At 39.3% G+C, this 19,327-nt stretch overlaps 1 protein-coding gene across 1 annotated transcript; it reads left to right on the forward strand.

Moving 5' to 3' along the window:
* The first annotated feature begins 10,614 nt into the window (after window positions 1-10,614).
* LOC147828033 (T-cell ecto-ADP-ribosyltransferase 2-like) lies at window positions 10,615-13,710 on the forward strand. The gene is given in 1 exon segment (XM_087211880.1): window positions 10,615-13,710. A coding segment is annotated over 1 exon segment (960 nt). The 5' UTR covers window positions 10,615-10,716; the 3' UTR covers window positions 11,677-13,710.
* The last annotated feature ends 5,617 nt before the right edge of the window (window positions 13,711-19,327 follow it).

The following is a 19,327-nucleotide window of genomic DNA, read 5'->3' on the forward strand; positions in this document are numbered from 1 at the left end:
ATATCTTTTGCACATGAAACTGTTTTTGAGATTCACTGGAAAGTCACAAAGGATTTATTCTTTAACATTGTAAAAAGAGAGGTGCTAAAAAAAAAAAAGATTAATTTAATATATTATAAATTGCATGAAAAATCTATCTGGGTAAAATTATTAATCAAAACTGTTTCAAACATGTACGATGTACCCAGATATTTGTCAATGCTCCTGCTGTCCACAAAATGTTTCTATTTAACAGAGTCCTGGTGCTGCTTTTCATTGATATTAGACAAGAACATCATAGTGTTATCAATCATAATTTCTGTTAGTTTTTCAAATGTGAACCTACTCATAATTTGAATTCAATCTATTCTAGGCCAATGGTTTTAAATCAGAGATTCATATCACTTATTTATGGAGTTGTATTAACATATGCATGTTTAGGACCTGTTATAGACTTCCCGAGTCTATCTTCTTAATAATCTTGATATATTCTCAGTATATTCTAACTATATGCTTGATGTGTTTGTGTTTATATATATTATGTCTCAGGATTATATTATATCTGAAGGGTTTTTTGCTTTGTAAAGTTTATGTGCCTCCATTCTCCTAAACCAGATTGAAAATAGGATTAATCATTATGCTGAGAGCTGTTTATTTAAAATGTCTGAGTTGACCTACTTTGTTCTCCATTCCACAAAAGCATACAAATTTCCCTGTCACTTTGCATGGTCATCAAATCTTTCACTTTTAAAAAGTAATGATAAGGGGCTGGGGATTTAGTTCAGTGGTTCCAGTGCCTGCCTCACAAGCGCAAGGTCCCAAATTCAATCCCCAGTACCAAAAAAAAAAAAAAAGTAATGATAAGAAGTTAATCACAGACATTTAAAATCTTTTGTTGGGCCAGGGATTTAGCTCAGTGGTTTCACTGCCTGCTGCTCAAGCTCAAGGACCCGAGTTCGATCCCCGGTACCAAAAAAAACAAAATAAAGTCTTTTGTCATAATAAGTAGATTTTGTTTTTGTTCTGTTTGCTTTACACTGATACTTGCCTGAAAGTATCTACAAATCAACTAAGCCAGTGTGCTTAGTTTTCAACAAAAATGACTGCCACAAAGACCTGGCCAGGGCTCTTGGGGACAGGCTTCTGACAGCATGCTTATACAGCTTTGAAACTGATCTTCGGCCTATATTCCAGAATGCCAAGAGAAACTTCTCTAGCAGGAGACTGCTACCCCTCCTCCAAGATTGAGCAGAAGAAATTAATTACACAGAGCTGAGTGGACCATGCAGGAGAACTACAAGTTTTGTTTGGAATGTTGTTCATGTAATCAGGTCCTATTTTCTGGATGTAAGGATATTTTCTTTCTTTAAAAGTTTTAATAACTCATAACAATTTAATAGACTGTTCATTTTGCAAACAAAACCAAAATGTTTGGTAGATATTTCACTTATAAAACACTTATCTCTGTAAACAGAAATGAAACAATTTAGTAGACTGTTTATTTTGTAGGCAGAAATGAGACATTTATTATTTTCCCTTGCCTGACCCCTTCAGAATTCAGAAACTCTTAATGAGTTTCTTAATTCTTATTTTCATAACAATATAGTTATTTGCTTAGAATTTGTTTTGTTAGCAGAACATAGTTGAAACATTGCCTTACCTGAAATGTCGTATTTGGAAATAATGCTCATTTACTCAGATACAGCATGTTTAAGGATCTAAAGATAATTTAGAGAGCAATTGCTAGTAAGTCTTTCTTGAGAAAATTAGGCTTAAAGAGTTCCCAACCTTAAACATGACTAAGGAAGCGGGGGATAGTGGCACACTCCCATGCACCCTGGGAGGATGAGACAGAAGGACTTCCCAAGCCCAGCCTGGGAAATGTAGCTACTTAGTGAGATACTGTCTGAAAAAAATAAGGAGAGAAATTCACCCATACCCATAGGTACTGAAAGTGAAAGCAGTGGTGAATCTTGGCTTAGTTTCTTACCCCTAAGAGTCTTTTCAAAGTCCAATGTGAGATATATTATGAAAACTTCCAGCAAAAATATTCAGAGGCCTACACAGTGAATCCCCATTCTTGTTGCAATCTGTAAATAATCAGGCCAAATCTAGTGTTATCAGCCTTATTTTGTTATCAAGAGTGATATATCTTTGAGATTATTTTTAATCAAAGGGGACAGCTTTAAGGATAAATTGTGCTTCAATAAAAAAAAACTATGGCACATCTTTAAGGTTATCAAGATTCTGCTAACTGTCTTTACATTGTTTTTCCTATTTGTAAATTACATATAACTGATGAATATATACTCTGTCTTTGGTGAAAATGTAATTGATTTCTACTATTAAAAAGCGATTTTGGGTACCTGTCTGTAAATTGGACTGGATCCTATAACCATGCCTAAACTGTCAACACTTGCAAATTTTCAGTTCTTCCGGTTTTCTTCAGTACCTATAACCCTTAAAACTAACTTTCCAGTTTTACTCTAGGTTGCCTTGGTTCTGATCTTTCACACACACACACACACACACACACACACACACACACACACACACCTTCCCAGGATCTAAGGATGCATTACAAGCTAGAGCCTGAGTCCTCAACAGACTTAGCACAAACTGTGCAAGAGACAGATTTCATTCTGGAGCCCAAGGGCTTGATATATACCTCAAAGGACTTATCGCTACAGACCATGCATAGGCCCGGTTTCAATCTGGATAAGTTGCTGTTTGGACCACTTAGGAAGTCTGGTAAAATGTTTGGGCCATGCATGCCCTTGTGTGAAAGGTAATAAAGACTATGGATGACATTCCATCAGCATCCAAGTCTTAGCTTCAAGAAACAAGCAGTCCTGCATAATCAAAAGATTTCCATTTACCCACTTCAAGCATCCACTAGATTGGGAAAAGAAGAGAAAGAAGAGGAGAAAGAAGGAGTAGGAAGAGTAGTTAGGTTTCTCACTTGTAAGATCTAAGAAAATGACTTGTCTCCAAATATAGAGCCTGCCAAAAAATGTATACCGGTACCAAAAAGAAAAAAAAAATGTATACACACTTCAGGAAATGAAAAAATAGTATTTTTTTTCAACAGATGGTTTTACCCTCATTTGGAAGACCCTAGAGGATGTTGTATATCACAGAAAACCATGAACCATGCACCATGTTCAGTTGTTGGGCTCATGTTAAGAAATGACTAAGGGTGCAAAAATTATCCCTACAAGCATTCACCTCTCTACCCTTCACCTTGAACTAACCCCCTCAAATGGCCCAGGTAACCTTAAAACCAAACATGTGTGGCAAGGATTGAACATTGACCACTGCTTTTTCCAAGATGCACTTGAATACCATAAAATACACATACACACACACACACACACACACACACACCCCACCACCGATCCTATAGCAGGGAACATAAAAGGTCCTAACTCTTCTTGGCATTAAGGACATAGTCTAACAGCAAAACACAAGGTAACTGGATCATATATAATCCAACTCAATTTGAAACTGAAACCATCTTTCCCACAATAAAAGGGGTCCCAGCATTGCCTCTTGAGACACTGCTGTCAGAGGGGAACAAGGAAGAAATAACAAAGCATCTGCTGGAGATCAGGTACCTGGCCACTATGATGGGAGGGGTGTCTGAGGGTGAGGGAATAAGGAATGTCCCCTGAGGATAGACTGGTGATAGAATGGGGCTGGGAGAAAATATGTGGATTAGATGACTGTAGTAGTGGGAAGTTATGTGTCAAGAGACAAAGGAAGTTCTGGGCAAGAAATATTCCAGTAGGGAGATGAGGTCAGATCTGGAAAAGAGAAAACCTCTTGAAAGACAAACATGCAATCTAGCTAGCTCTCTAAAAACTTTAAAACTTAATCCAAGACCATACAATTTATTCCTCAAGTCTTTAAATAGCACTGCTGGTACCTGTGTCCCACAAGGTCCCCTATGCCAAAGGGCCTTCTTCTTCCTATGGTTACTCAAGTCTAGATGTTCAGACTAGAATAAGAATATGCTTAATTTCTCCATTTTCTTTCCCAACTCTAGGCATACACCAACTTCTAGCTTCTCCTTTGTTTTAATTTAGGATTTTTAAGATTGAGAGTATACTCTTTAATTGATCAGGAAAGACACAAGATGAAAAGGTCCTGGGTGACACACAACATACCTAGAAGCCACACATGGAGGCCAAGATGTGCAGGGAGAGAGACAGAGGAGTGAGAGGCACCCATAGGCCAATGTCTTTATTGGGGTCCAGAGCATTATCGACAAAAGTTTCATGAGGGGGCAGGGATTTAGCACAGTGGTCCTGAGTTCGATCCCCGGTACCAAAAAAAAGTTTCTTGAAGGGAGTTTGAATTGTTTAAAGTGAGCAGGCACAAGTTCCAGGAGGTCATGGGATGACTGAAAGGTGATTATGGGGGCATATTGCACAGTCTATGCAGGGAGTAAGGGTCAGTGGGGCCAATCAAGTAGTCAAGTAGAAGCCTAGCTGTCTAATAAGGAAGTGGTCCCCAGGTGTTGAAATAAGGCAGTTGTCTGCATCAGCTACACTGAAGAACCAGGAAAGGAAGAAATTTAGAAATGAAAACTGGGTCAAGGGTAACTAAGCTATGTTTCTGGCATGAGGAAGTTAAATTTACTATGTTCAAAATGGAGGGCTAGGGGTGTACATAGAATTATAATCTCTAATGCCTCCATGCATACTAACTCACTTTTCAGTCCAAGCTCCTGTGCATTAAGCGCATAGTCATAGGCTTATAGTGCCTAGGCAGTGAGAAAGGAGGTCACTAGCTCTGGAACTGCTAGTCTCCATTTAAGGCTTAGATGAGAAGCTAGGCACACATTACCTAAACATACTGGGGACTGACTGTAAAAACTTCATACGTTGGGTAAGTATATTAACTGTCCATAATAATATGTCCACAAAGACTCAGTTCACAGATAATTTAGAAGCCACCATTTCTCATCTTCTTTTAGTGAGATTGTTATAGACTTACACCAAAGATTGTCCCAGGAAAAAAAGGATAATGTTAATGATAATGAAAATTCTCACCTTGGGCTGGGGAGTTAGCTCCCTGGTTTCACCGCCTGCTGTGCAAGCGCAAGGACCCGAGTTTGATCCCCGGTACCAAAACAAAAAAAGAAAATTCTCACCTCAATTTCTGCATTTTTCTTTCCACTCTCTTGAAGTCAGTTTGCTAAGCCCAGCCTCATGATAGTCAGATTTATGCCTTCAATTCTCTATTGAATTCCAGAACCCTACATACATGGGCACTTTTCTGATGGCACCTCCATCTGGATTTCTCATGGGCACCTCAAACTTGGAATGCTCAAAACAACTTTGAAGCCTAAGTTGTAAGATAAGGGGTGGTGAAAGCTGAGACTGGAGAGGCAGAGCTAGACCATGGAGACACCCACCATGTCAACAAGCTTGAAACTTGGGTTAAGGTGTAGTTCAGTGGAAAGGTGCCTGCCCTGGCATAAGTTCAATCTCCAAAACCAAAAAGGCAAACTGCAGCAGAATCACCCCGGGAGCTCATTAAAAATATTGAATCCACAACCTGAAACAGGGATCCAGAAATATCTATTGGTAATAAGTTGCCCAGAGACATTTTTATGCAATGTATCTTTGAGAACCAATGCAAGTGGTGGAGTGGCTAAATGATTTTCAGACATATGGAATGTCAAAGCGAAGTATTCTCTTGTGGTGTTTCTACTCATGGCTAGTAAAAATCTTCCTGAAGGAACATATTGTAATGACTTTAAAATAATTTAAATAATTTACAGTATATAGTGGTTGGGCAAATACAAATATTATTACTCTAGTCAATTAAGAATGTTAGAAAAGTATTATCAAAGTATAAAGTGATGAAACAAAATAATAGTTGAGGACTAAGGCTGTACCTCAGTAGTAGAGTGCTTGCCTAGCATGTACAAGGCCCTAGGTTCAATTTCTCGTGCATGTGCACATCCCTGCATGCATTCATGCATGCACACAAACACACAGAGTTGTTGGGAAAGTGTGTCAGATGTCATACAGCTATGTTGTATTCAAATATTTTGAATGAAAACTTTTCCACAGAGCTATATAATTTTCAGGCATAAAAGACCAGTTTTTGATTTGTTTTGGGTTTTTTTGGGTGTGTGTGTGTGTGCTGTAGTTTGAATCCAGGGTCTCATGTGTGCTGAGCACATATTCTACCACTGAGCTACACTTCTAGCTCCATGACCAGTTTTTATTATCATAACACAGCTCCATTTGTAAAAGACTTTATTTGAGCACACATGTGTATTGGTCAGATTTCTGTCACTGTGATAAAATATCAGAGAGGATCAATTTAAAGGGAAGAAAGATTTATTTTGGTTCACACTTTCAGAGGTTTGGGTGTATGGTCAGCCGTCTCCATTGCTTTTGGGCCTTGGTAAGGCAAAAACGGAGCGAGTGGCAGAAGAGGCTGCTAACCTTATGGAGGTCAAGAAGCAAAAAGAGAAATAAAGAGAGAGGAGGTGTGGAGTTCTCAAAATCCCTTCAAGGGCATGCCCCAGTAGCTTCACTTCCTTCCACCAGGCCCCACCCCTTAAAATTTCCATCAGTGCTCAATAGCGCCATCAGCCAGGGACCAAATCTTTAACACATGAGCCTCTGAAGGGCACTTAAGAGCCAAGCCATAGCACCATGCTTATATTAATTACTTTTGTAATGTTTTGTATCAGTAAAGAAATCTCAATTTTCACATAAGGTCAAAATATGCCATGCTCAAAATTCTCAAATTTGCATCCTATAAAAAATAGTTATCCAGTAGCAGCAGGTAAAATAGTGAATTGTTTAGCAAGTCATCCTTTAAAAATTCTAAGCTACAATCTACTCACCATTGAGTGATTCAATTAATCCTATAGGAATAAGCTCCTTATAATTAGATCCATAATATAAATTAGAAAAACAGCAGTTGGGAATTGAAGTTTTTGGTGCCTATATATTGCCTATTTGATTTCTAGTCTTCTATGCTAGTCATATTTTAATGATTTTGCTTCACACTGAGTAGAACATGAACATATTTTGGCAGTTTTTCTGTGAGCAAGGTAGAGTGGTTTTGTTACTTTTGTTAAAGAATTTTTTTTCTGGGTATAGTTGATTTATGACATCTGTTAAATAAAACTGATACTCTTAAAAATGTTCTCTTGTATCCCCTTCCTAAGTAAATCAGTAAAAAAGCCTGATTAAATTTGAGGTTAAAGTAAACATATTCTCATAAGAAACCTGAACAACTTAACAAATTTCTTTTAGAAATGTGAAAAGTAATGCATAAAATAAAATTTTAAATATTTTCTTGAGCCTGTAGAATAAGTTTTTTAAAAATGTCATAGCATTCTAATTAACTATGAAAGTTCATATGTATCAAACACATAAAAATTTGAAAAAATTCATTTGTTTATTTTTACAGTTTTAATGGGAAATTTACACTGTTGTGGTTAATTCTTATGTGAACCAAATCGTCCCGTTGACTGATGCCTTTTCCCCTTAAATCCCCCTCTAAGGGGATAGGTGAAATTATCAAAGTAAGTTAAGTTATATTTTAGAAAACCACACATGGCTTTTGGACAGTATTATATTTCAGGTCTATTATTGCATTCCATTCCATTTCATAACTTGTTAGGGAAAACATGTTTGATAAAATAAAATTTTCAAACAAGCAAATGAAAAAGTACCCAGGTGTGGTGGTATACCTGCAATCCCAGCACTTGAGGCATAGAGGCAGGAAGATTGTGATTTCAAGGCCAACCTGGAGTACATAGTGAGACCCTGAACAAAAACACTCATCACCACAGAGAAAAATATAAAATTTCCTATATAATTAAGGAGGAATGTTAAATTTCTAGTTCCAATTTCACTTTAATCACTTTTTGAGGTTAAACAGCATTTAATACACAAGGCTTCAATTTAGAATAAAATTTTGAGAATAACATCTATAAAATATTACCAGTATTATTTAATCAAAGAAAATGGGATGTGGTTGGTTCAAACTTAATTTCCATATTTTTGGTTGCTCTAGAACCAAGGCCTGCTCTATGACATTAAATTAGATTTAAAAATTACTTGTTTTGAGCATGTCATTCTACTAGACCACTATTGGATCCTAGCCTGGTTACACTAAGATCTTGGATATAAAAAAACTTGCTTCAAATTATTTCAATTCATTGCAATATGTTCCCAGTACAACTTCCCAAATGATTTTTTTTTTTGAGGAAGGAAATCCTATAAAACAAAGATGGCCTCAAATATCATAAGAGATCTTACAATTTGGCATCAACTTCAGTATCTTCTCAGTGTCTATGATTCTTTGTCATTCCTGCCTTTAATTCCTCTTTCTAAGGTCCAATTATTCAAATGTTCTGCCTCCTGTAGACAACGAAAACACCAGTCTCTCCAGCACAATCTTTTTTCCTACCAGAAATTCATTCCAGATATTTTTTCATTCAATTTTCACATTATGGTGAAGCAAGTTTTTTGGTATTCATGAGAGTGGTTATTTTATGTAAACAAAGAGGACTCATAATAGAATTGATTGTAATTAGTTTATTATAATGAATAATTCTTTGGTTATTTAGGATAAACTGAGGGTGGGACAGTCTCCATTGAAGGACAGATTTTCTTTTCTTTTATTTGTTTGTTTGTTTCTTTTTTTTTTTTGAGGCAGGGTTTCCCTTTGTAGTTCAGGCTATCCCTGAACTCAGTAGGTAGCCCAGGCTGGCCTCAAACTCATGGCAATCCTCCTGCCTCATCCTCCCGAGTGCTGGGATTACAGGCCTGCAACACCATGCCTGGCTCTTAGAGTACAGATTTTCTAAGTCTTTCATTTCTAGAATCCCTTAATGGCTCAGGGAATGAGGACTCAAGGTAAAGAGAAGCCAGGAGTCACAGCAAAGGCTCTTACCATGAGTAGTTGGTCATGCTTCACAGCCCCTCTCTGCCATTCTCAAGGTCTTGGTAGATACATAGTGGGCTGTAGAGGAGAATTTTCATAACTTTCCAAGAGCTGCAAATAGGAAGAAAAGAAAGTGGGTACCAAGCCAACGTGGGGTGACTATCACACTTCATTCTTTTATTTGCTTTGCTAAATGTATATTTTATATATCCACTCCTCAAAAAGAAGTTAAAAATGAGATGAAAGGGAGGGTAATAGGAGGAATAGATATGAACAAAATATCCAAAGTGAACCCCCAAAGCCTTGAAAATGTGCAGCCAGGAGAAAGGCCAAGCAAGGGGAATGAAAGGGCAAATATGATCAAAGCTTGTCATGTGCATGGATGAACCTGCCAAATTGAAAACATTAATCTGTATAACAAATGAGAAAGTGAAAAAAATTGAAGATAAATAAATAAATTTTCATTACATAGGGCTGAGGATTTAGTTCAGGGGTGCCGCCGCCTGCCTCACAAGTGCAAGGTCCCGAGTTTGATCCCAGTACCAAAAAAAAATTTTTTTTCCATTAAATACAGTAATTAATGAGGCAAGCTGATTTATTAAGCTGTTTTGTATTATTATAAAAAATACTTGAAGCTGAGTACTTTATAAGGAAGAGATGTTTATTCACAATTCTGATGGCTGGAAAGGCTAAACATCATGGCACTAGCTGCTGGTGAGGGGTCTGCTGGCTGCATCACAACATGGCAGAGAAGCCATGTGCCATGAGCAGAAAAGATCATGGGATGAGAGAGGAAGCCAGAAAGATTCAGGGGTCAGGCTTGCTCTTCTTTGTAACAAATTGCTCTTGCAGGAACTAACCAGGGCCCCGCAAGGACTGCATAATTTCTTCTGAGGGTGTTGCCCTTAAAGATCTAATTACTTCCCATAAGGCCTCACCTCTTAAAGGTTCCACCACCTCAGCACTGCCACCCTGGGGACCAAGCCTCGAATACGTGGACCTTTGGAAGAAAAACCAAAGCACTGATCATGGTGAAAACTGACACTAAGAAGATAATGAGAAGTAAGTATTGACTTGAGTTGGAGCCCCAGGTTAATAAAACTTTGAGAAGATTTTTTTAATTATCTGTGAAAAGACTCACACTATTTCCCTAAGAGCAAGTAAAATGTTAGGGCCTATGAAGAGTCTACTAAAATTTAATCTGTTTCTCTGGCAATCTACATGGCATGTAGCTCTGCCTATTGCTAGGATTGATTGTTTCAATACTACAGTAGGGCCTGGGGACCAGGTATCAGAGTTACCTTGCCCCTATGCAGGCCCCAGGAGGAGCAATCCACAAGGAATCTTGATTACCTATTCAGAAAGCAGTGTAAACAGGAGCCTGGACTTCTGGATTTGAAATAGGGATTTATTAACAGAGCAATGATGCATCAACACACAATGAAACTAATGTTGATGCCTCACTTGTACTATCTTATGTTCATCTGCAGTTACTTTGGAACTTGAAGATGACATCACTTCTAGGCATAACAGTTCACATCTTCATGCTAAATTGGTGCCTCACACAGCAGATAATACCTACACCTATTCTCAATCCACATCTTGATAATCTTGCTTTTCTTTTCCCTCATATTTTTGAGACAAAACAGTTCCTAGAGTTGAGTCGGTGGCTAGAGCCAATTAGAAGGTATGAATTTGAAAAATAATTTAAAGAATAGTATCACCAAACAAAACAGAGTCCAAAGCTGAGCTTTTCCTTTTTATGGTACTCACAGTCTAATAAGATTGTGTTCATATTATATCCCACTCATGAGCCCTCTGATGGGGATTATGCAAAATCTCACACTGAGGAAGAAGCCAGTGCTGAGGGCTCTGGGCAGCATCCAGCACAGGCTGGTTTCTCTGCAATCAAGTCAAAGGGCTCTTCCTTCTCTGCAGGTAACTGGCCTGACACAGAGCAAACTGGACATGGATCACGATGCGTTTGATGATCAGTATGAGTGCTGTATCCAAGAACTGGAGGGAAAAGCTCCCTAGCTCTTAAAAGAAGAACTGAACATGAATAAGCAATTAAAGTCTGAGTGGGCAAAAGCAGAGAAATACTGGAAAGAAATAAAGAATGAAATAAACTCTCCAGAAAATTTCAATGATTTCCACGGTACAGTTCTAGTGGCTTACACAGAGTAAACAGAAGGTTTTAACACAGCTGTGAGAGAATTTCGTCAAAATTCAGGTAAGTTTTACTATAGTGCCTTCCATTATTACTTGACAAGAGCTCTTCAGCTTCTCAAGGAACAGAATTGTCACAACATTTATAGAGGCACTGGTATCGAATTTTATTACAGTGGGAAGGGTAGTATACGGTTTGGGCAATTTACACCATCATCTTTGAATGAAAAAGTAGCTCTGCACTTTTTGGAAGAAGGTGGAACACTGTTTAAAATCAAGACCCATTTGGGTGTTGATATCAAAACATTTTCTATGTATCCAAGGAAAGAAGTGTTAATTCCAGGATACAAGGTGTATGACAAGATCACCATAAAACAAACTAATAAACACACTGAAATTACCCTTAAAGACACTCAAAGACTAAGGAGTAACTATAACTGCTTCTATTGTTCCAAAACTTCCTGCAATTTCAACAGCTCAGGTGAGTATGGGTTTGTGCTGGGCGCGCAGCTGGTGAAGCCAGCACAAAATACTAGAGGGGGGTTCTCCCTACCAGAAGCCCCCAAGGCAGAAAACGATGGGCCTCCAGTCCACTGCTGAAGAGTATCAGGTGCCTAAAGGAAAGGACTACTGTCCTAAAATAGAGATCAGAGCCCAGGCTCAGGGACATGGGCCTTTTCTATTCAGCCAAGCTCTAAACTCCCTACTATGCAGAAAGGTCAGAAAGATCTGCTGGACACCAGGTGAAAGGAGCCATGGAAAGTACTGGTATGTCAGAGGACATGTCAAAAGTCAGGGGAGTCAGGGGAGTCAGGAGGCCTTGTTCCAGCAGAAGGGACTGGCTGCTACTGTAATCTGGGCAGGAGATGAGGGTGTCCAAACCAAGCATGTGGCAGTGGTTATGGAGGGAGAGCTGAGACTGGAGCCATCTGTGAAATGTTCTAGGAGGAAGAGTGAGAGCTGGACAGACTGAGGGTGTGGTTAGAAAGCAGAGTGGTGGTACTTGAGATTTCTAGTATGGATAGTTTATAGGTTCTGAGTAGGTTCAAGGACATTTCCATGGAAGGGATTGGCTGAATAGAATAACAGGTGAATAACACTGGAGCAAGGAGTCAATTAATTGAAATATTTTGCACTAGTGGTGTTTCAGAAGAATCAGGTCCTAGTATATGAGGACTGGACCAAAGGTACTATGAGACTGAGATAACAGGCTTACAGATATAGAGTTGTACACAATGCATTTTATTGGGGGAATGTATTGATGGACGTGTGGGTGGACTGGGCTACCTCAAGACCCGTTGGAGCCCTGCAATTTCAGTCAGCAAGAGAGGTAGAGATATATATGTTAGAACAAACATGACTTCACCCCGGCTGAAATATACCCAGTTAATCTTAAGTTAATATGATAGAGGCACATTCCTGGAGCCGGGGTCCAGTTGTAAAGCTCCACATAGGACTCTCGTGGCTTTGTCTATTTATAGTTTGCTGGGAAACTAGGAAGGAAAAAACAAATATTCTGGGACAATCATGCAGTTACTACTGAAGATGGCTGCTGAGGGGTCAAGCTGAGTCCATACAAGTGGGCCACATGGTGAAACACATGCTCAGGGCAAGGGGTGCACAGAATGATGAAGGATAGAACTGGTAAAAGCAGGGAACACAAATCTCAGCGAAGGTGTATCAGAGATTAAAGATTGAAAATGGAAATGGAGAACATCAAGAAAGGCCATTACCACCCCCAGCCTCATGATGAGTGAGAAGTGCTACCATGAGCACTTTACCCATCCTTTTCCAAGCTATTCCAGCTTTCAAGTCTCTGTACCTTTACACCCATCATTTCTTGTAGCCTGAGGTCTCTTCTTTCGACCACATATCATACTTCACCCATGCTAAGGCACAATCAATTTTATTATGGTTTCTTTTTTCCCATGGAAAAACCTTGTACACATCTCAGGTGTTTCATCTCATCATATTTACATGACAATCATTTACATACAGTCTGGAAACTTTGTTTCTCTATTCTCCTGCACACAGGGCATGTCTTAATATATGGTTTAAATCAGGTCCCTGGCATATGTTGTTACAGAAAATTATGTTTTATTGAGAGGCCAGGTGCCCAATCAAAAGCGGATTTAAATGGCAGAGGAACTGAGTATCCAGCAAAGTTAGGCCAAATGAGTCCTTATATTTTGAAGGGGTTCTGGCAACAGGAGAAATCTCTGGAAGTAGAAATAGAACCATCGATTTATTACAGGGAGACTCTGAGTTTCTATACAGACAAATTGTGAATTTGGATCCAACCTCATGAAAACAAGAGAAGCAAGTAGACAGTCCAGCAGAGGAAAGATGCTGCCCACCATCTGGGCCAAATAGTTGATGTTCAGGTTCAGGCAGATTGAGAACCCCAGGTCAGGAAGCCAAATCTCACCAGCTCCAGTTAACACTAGCTAGTGAAGAAAGGGCTGGGTATGTTGCTGCAAGATGAAAGGTTCAGATCCAGAAACTTCTTCCTGGGTTGAGCAGGATAAGCATGGAGGGGCTCCCACAGTGGCCAGGAGAGCTGTAGGCCCCAAATGGGGAAAACTTTTCTCATCCAGGCACAGTGGCTTAAGCAGGGGCCTGGACAGTGGCTGGGGAAGGGCTGAGACTCATGAGCTCTGTCTAGTTAAACTGACCTTAAGTTCAAGAACCAAAAGGATGGGTCTTCAAGTCTTTCTCTCCCTGGTATTTTTGAAGACTTTGGGAATCCTGGGAAAGCAAACAAGGTACAGTGAGGCCCTGGCACCCACCCTTTTGGATTTTGACCTGAAGGGGAAGCCTTAAACATTTGGGAGGCCCATGTCTCCCAAACTCCCTCTGGAAACCTTTCCTTCTCTTCCTTCCATCTGCAGGAATGATAAAAGGTCCTGAATTTCTGATGTTGCTGCTGCCTAGTCTCCTCATTCTGTTGCTTCTGCATGCTGAGCTGCAACCCTGGCCTGCCTGGAGTGTGTCAGTCAGAGTGTGGGAGGGAGGCCAAAGACCAGGAACCTGGCTTGTTGTCCAACGTCAGCAATATAGGGAAGAGTGGGATCTACTTAGTGCTCATGTACCCCAACGTATGAAGAAACTACTGAGTGAGTGCAAAAGTGGGCAACCTGTCTTAAAATTTACTGCCTGAGGTAAATTCCTGGTCTTTGACACTTTGGTATGATCAAAGTGTAATATATATACTTTTTTATTTTGCAGAACTGAGGAAAAAGCAATATTTTAATGCACTGTCAGTAGTAGTCTTAAAAATGCAATTTGTGATGAATGTTATAATCTAGAGAAATTAACCATTCATAATTATACCTTGCTTTTCTAAGACTTGATATTTTTATAGGTTGTATTATCTGTTCAAGAAATTCTCCTTAGGCTTTACATGTGATGTGGACATTTTTACAGCTGAGAAGGTTCATGTTATACATTTTTCATAGATCTTTTCACAGGACTGATTAACTGGACCCTAAATATGAGGGCTGTCCTAGATTAATTCATCTCCTTATACTACCCTACCAGTAATGCAAGCAGTTACGAGGCTCTGTAAATTAATTTAATAATAGCTCCCAAATCTATTCCTCATCTCCCATCCACTCTAATCATCTGCAAGGAAATTGATAGGCACATTCTGAGGTGTGGTTGGAGCCAAGAACCCTAGACACTGTACTCACTAAGGGTGGGTTTAAGCTAAAATACACAGAATTCCTCTCACTCCTCATTCCCCATTCTCCAGGCCTAAAGACCACAGTGCCCTGGCCTACCAGCTAGTAAGATAAATTGTAAAAACATGGTCTGTAACACCAAATAATAGAATGGTGATAACATTCTATTGGTGATAATGGTGATAACAGAGAGATGACCCATACAAACATAGGAACTAGGTATATGACAAGGTTGGCCTCACAAATCACAGGGAAAAACACAAAGTCAATTAATGTAGTTAGGACAACTGGCTATTCATGGAGATGGGAGGGGGGATCCTTCTGTTGCATCTTGTGAACAAAATTCATGTGGGGCCATTCATTGTTTGATTGATTGACTGATTTATTTATTTATTTTTTGTACCAGGGATCGAACTCAGGTCCTCACTCTTGTGCAGCAGGCGGCAAAACCACTGAGCTAAATCCCCGACCCCCATTCACTGTTTTAGATTAAGCTCCTGGACTAGGCCCCACAGAATAGAACAAACCAGAATGAAATCACTGTTGCTAGGTGCCATGTAGTCAAAGTGAACTTTGTATTGGGATGATTTTACAAAAACCAGGAGATTCATAGCAGCCAATCAGAAGGGACCCAGTTTACCTCACCTGGTATAATAAGTGCTATGGTTTGGGTCTAGAATGTTCTCCAAAAGCTCATGTATAGAGAAGGCTTAGTCTCCAACTGGTGGTACTGTTGAAAGGTGGTGGAAACTTCAAGAGGCGTGGTCTAGTGGGAGTTAGTAGGTCACTGAAAGTATGTCTTTGATGAGTACATTTTGGTCCCTCTCTGGGGACCTTTTGGTCATCTCTCTCTCTGCTTCCTGTTCACCATGAGGTGAGCTCCTTTGTTCCACCACATGCTCACCACAATGATGTTCTGCCTCACCATAGGCCCAAAAGCAATGGAGCCAAGTGAACATGTACTGAAACTTCAGAAACTATGAGCCAAAATAAAGCTTTTCTTAAGTTGATTTTCTCAGGTATTTTGTCACAGCAAAAAAAACACTGACAATAGGGAAGTGCTTGCTGTTTTAACTCTATTTAAAAAGGGGACTTTAAAAAGACCAGTATACTTTTGGTTCTTTATTTCTGCTTTCTTCAGCCCTTTTTTGCCTATAAAGCTAACTCTCACCTCAGCGGATCAGAACATCTATTCTATTTTAAGAATAAGATGTCTGATTCTAGAATTGCTAACAAAAGCCAATTAGCCCTTTTAAGAGAATTTGTTTTGTTTTAATGCACCATGCATAAAAGTATTCCTCCCAAAATTAAAGATCTAAATGTGACAAATAAACTTCTAAGACTCTTATAAAAAGTATAGGAGTTAGAGCACTTGTCTACATGTGCAAGGCCCTGGGTACAATCTTAAGAACCACAAGAAAAAAGAAAATGAGAGAATATTAAACATTAGAGCAGAAAAAGGGGAAATTAAGTTTTTCTTTCTTGTGACTAATAGAGGCCTCTCCAGGGTTCTGCTTAGAGTCATGCAGGGATCTAGGAGGCTGGAGGCTCCATCATAGATTGGTCTTTCACAGTCACCAAGGCAGGAAAAGGGAACTGGATGAATGTGTGATTGGATCCCTGGATCATAATTATCACTTCTGCCTAGAAGTAATGTCACTACTTTTGCTCACATTTCCTTCCTCAAAGCAAGTAACTCAGCTGTAGCAGTTAACTTTTAAAAAGGCCTCCCAGGTGTCTGGAATGAAAGAGGAGAAAGATCTGTAATAAAACCTATCATTTGGAAAAGTATTTCTTAAGATTGAAAAGTAAAAGCCACAAGGAAAAACATAAATAAATTTGACATAGTAATAACAATACAAATAACTAAAATTTATTGGCTGCTTACTGTGTATCAGAGCTCATTGTTCTAAGCACTTTACATGTTTACTGATTTAATTCTCATAATAACCTCATGAGGTAATGATATAGGGTGTATGATATATGGGCCTCTAAATAATATAAGGGAAATATTACAATTCCCAACCTGCTAGATGTTTGACACATTGAATTTGTGTTCTCTAAAATAGAATGAATTCTAGGAACAGCAGAGCTTACAAGTAGGAAGACTTTATTGAGAGAAAGATAGCTTCCATCTAAAAGAGATGCAAGCAGACCCAGAAAATGGGTTGCCCAAGGACCCCACTTCTCAGGGGAGTTTTATAGAGCAAAGCCATGAGGTGAGGTGGGTACAAGGTGGGACAAAACTATAGGCAACCAATAGGATTACAAGTATGGTCACTTAGGTAATATGAATCAAATGGAAAAATCACAAGGTAAGTATGAGGTGGGACAAAACTATGGTCAACTAATAAGATTACAAGTGTAGTCACTTAGGTGATATTGATTAAATGGGGATCAAATGGGGAAGTAAGTCACATAGCAAGCTTGGATGGAATGAACAAGGACTTTTCCTGGAAGTAATGGACTAGGGAGGTTTTGGTTCTCCACCCAAGGTGATGGGTGCCTACTTAGAATATCAATCACTGCTGTTCATCCCTAGGGAAAATATGTAGGTGTAGTCAATTTTCTTTGTCTCCAAGCCTGGCCTTCAATGAATGCACCTCCAGCCACAGTTGTGATGTGTTCTTATCTTCTCCATTGAGTATCTCAAGGGCCCAGCCCTGTCTGGTTGCCTGTAACATTTTAACTAATTTAGCTATCTATAATAATAAGTTCTATTATTTCCCAAGTTTACAATTGAGGCACTGAGAGGACTGTCAAAAAATAAAATAGAGCTACTAAGTAAGGAAAGGGAACATAAACAAAGAAAGGGAAGGTCAGGGCTTTTTAAGTGTTAGGAGGCGTTATGCTAATTAAACAGTGAAAACTAGCGTTCCAAATAGGGTAGATTGGGTTCACAAGTCTGCACATAATTAGTTAAAAGAAATCCTATTGCTTTTCAGTCAGGAAAGAGTCTCTAGTTACTATTTGGTACACAGGGGTCATTAGAAGTTCATGATTATTTATTAACTTCAGCAGGAAATGAGCAGTTGTGATGAAATAAAGCATTCAATTTGGACATGTCCAACCTAGGCTAATGCTTCTGTAAGTTAAAAAATTTCCTTTTACACAGTGAATAGATTAAGTCAAAATCAAACATTTAAAGTTCTGATTGGCAAAATACACCACAAACAGTGCAGAAGTAGACTGAGAAAGGGTCTTTGAAAGATTTATAATACATAAAGAATGTCTACAAATCAACTTTTAAACAAATAAAAAACTTGGAAACATAAACAGGCAACTTATCAATGAGAAAATCATACTTTTTCAGTGATCATTTATGTGCAAGTTGAAATTGAAATGGATATTGAAACAACCATGACTTCTTATTTCACCTGTAACACTGGCCAATGAGGATATAGCTCAGAGGCAGAGTGACAGGTCCCCTGAGAGGAACCACCTGCCCCCCCAAGCAGACCAGCTACCTGAATCCACAGGAGCACAGTGATAACAGGAAGCCAGCAGCCACCCCACTTAGCTACAAGAAAGCTGATTCTACAAAAACCACAAGAGACTTCTGCTCCTACTGCTGCCCTGTTTACCAGCCAGCCCCAGGCCCATCACCCATGGGACCCTAAAATTTTCCACCTTCTCGACCAGTGCCCCCTCCCCTACCTAAACTCCCCCATATCAACCTCGCACACACCCTCCTCTCAGTGCCAATGGCTTTTTCACCCTTGACTCGTCTGCCCCCAGACGGCAATAAACTCTTCACCAGTTGACTGAACTTTCCCTGCCTCAGTGGTCTGAATCTTGCCTCAGTCTGACCTTACACAGAGCACCCTCCTAGCATGCACGAGATCTTGGGTTCAGTTCCCAGCTAGTAAGATAAATAAGATAAGGCAATAGATGGAATTTATTAAGCTGTTGCTATTTAAACATCATACCCTTGATATAGGTTGTATGATATGTGGACCCCTAAATAATATAAGGGAAATATTTCAACCTGTTAGATGTCTGAAACACCAAGTTTGTGTTTTCTAAAATTGAAGAACGAATTCTAGGAAAAACGGAGGTTAAGAGTAGGAGAATTTATTAAAAGAAAGATAGCTTCTGTCCAAGAGAACAGAAGGGGGTCTAGAAAGTGGGTTACCCACTGACCTTGCTTCTCTAGAGTGTTTTATTGAGCAAAGCCCTGACATGAGGCCGGTTCAAGTGGGGCAAAACTATAGTCAATAGTAAGATTCCAAGTATGGTCACTTAGGTAATATTGATCCAATGGAAAATCACAAGGTGGGTGTGAGGTGGGACAGAACTATGGTTAACCAATAAGATTACAAGTATAGTCACTTAGGTAATATTGATTAAATGGGAATCAAATGAGCAAGCAAGTCACTCAGCAATTGTACATGGAATGAACAAAGATTTTCTAGAAGGAATGGGCTAGGGAGGTTTTGGTTCCATCCAGGCCATTGATAACTATTTAGAATATCAATCCCTGCTGTTCATCCCTAGGGGAAGTATGCAGGTGCAGTAGTTGCTCTTTTTCTTGAAGCCTGGCCTTTAATGAATGTGCCTCTGGCCAC

The sequence above is a fragment of the Heterocephalus glaber genome, unplaced genomic scaffold (assembly GCF_053883595.1).
Source record: "Heterocephalus glaber isolate CG9 unplaced genomic scaffold, H.glaber_assembly_v1.0 deba00001428, whole genome shotgun sequence".
NCBI classification, from domain to species: domain Eukaryota; kingdom Metazoa; phylum Chordata; class Mammalia; order Rodentia; family Bathyergidae; genus Heterocephalus; species Heterocephalus glaber.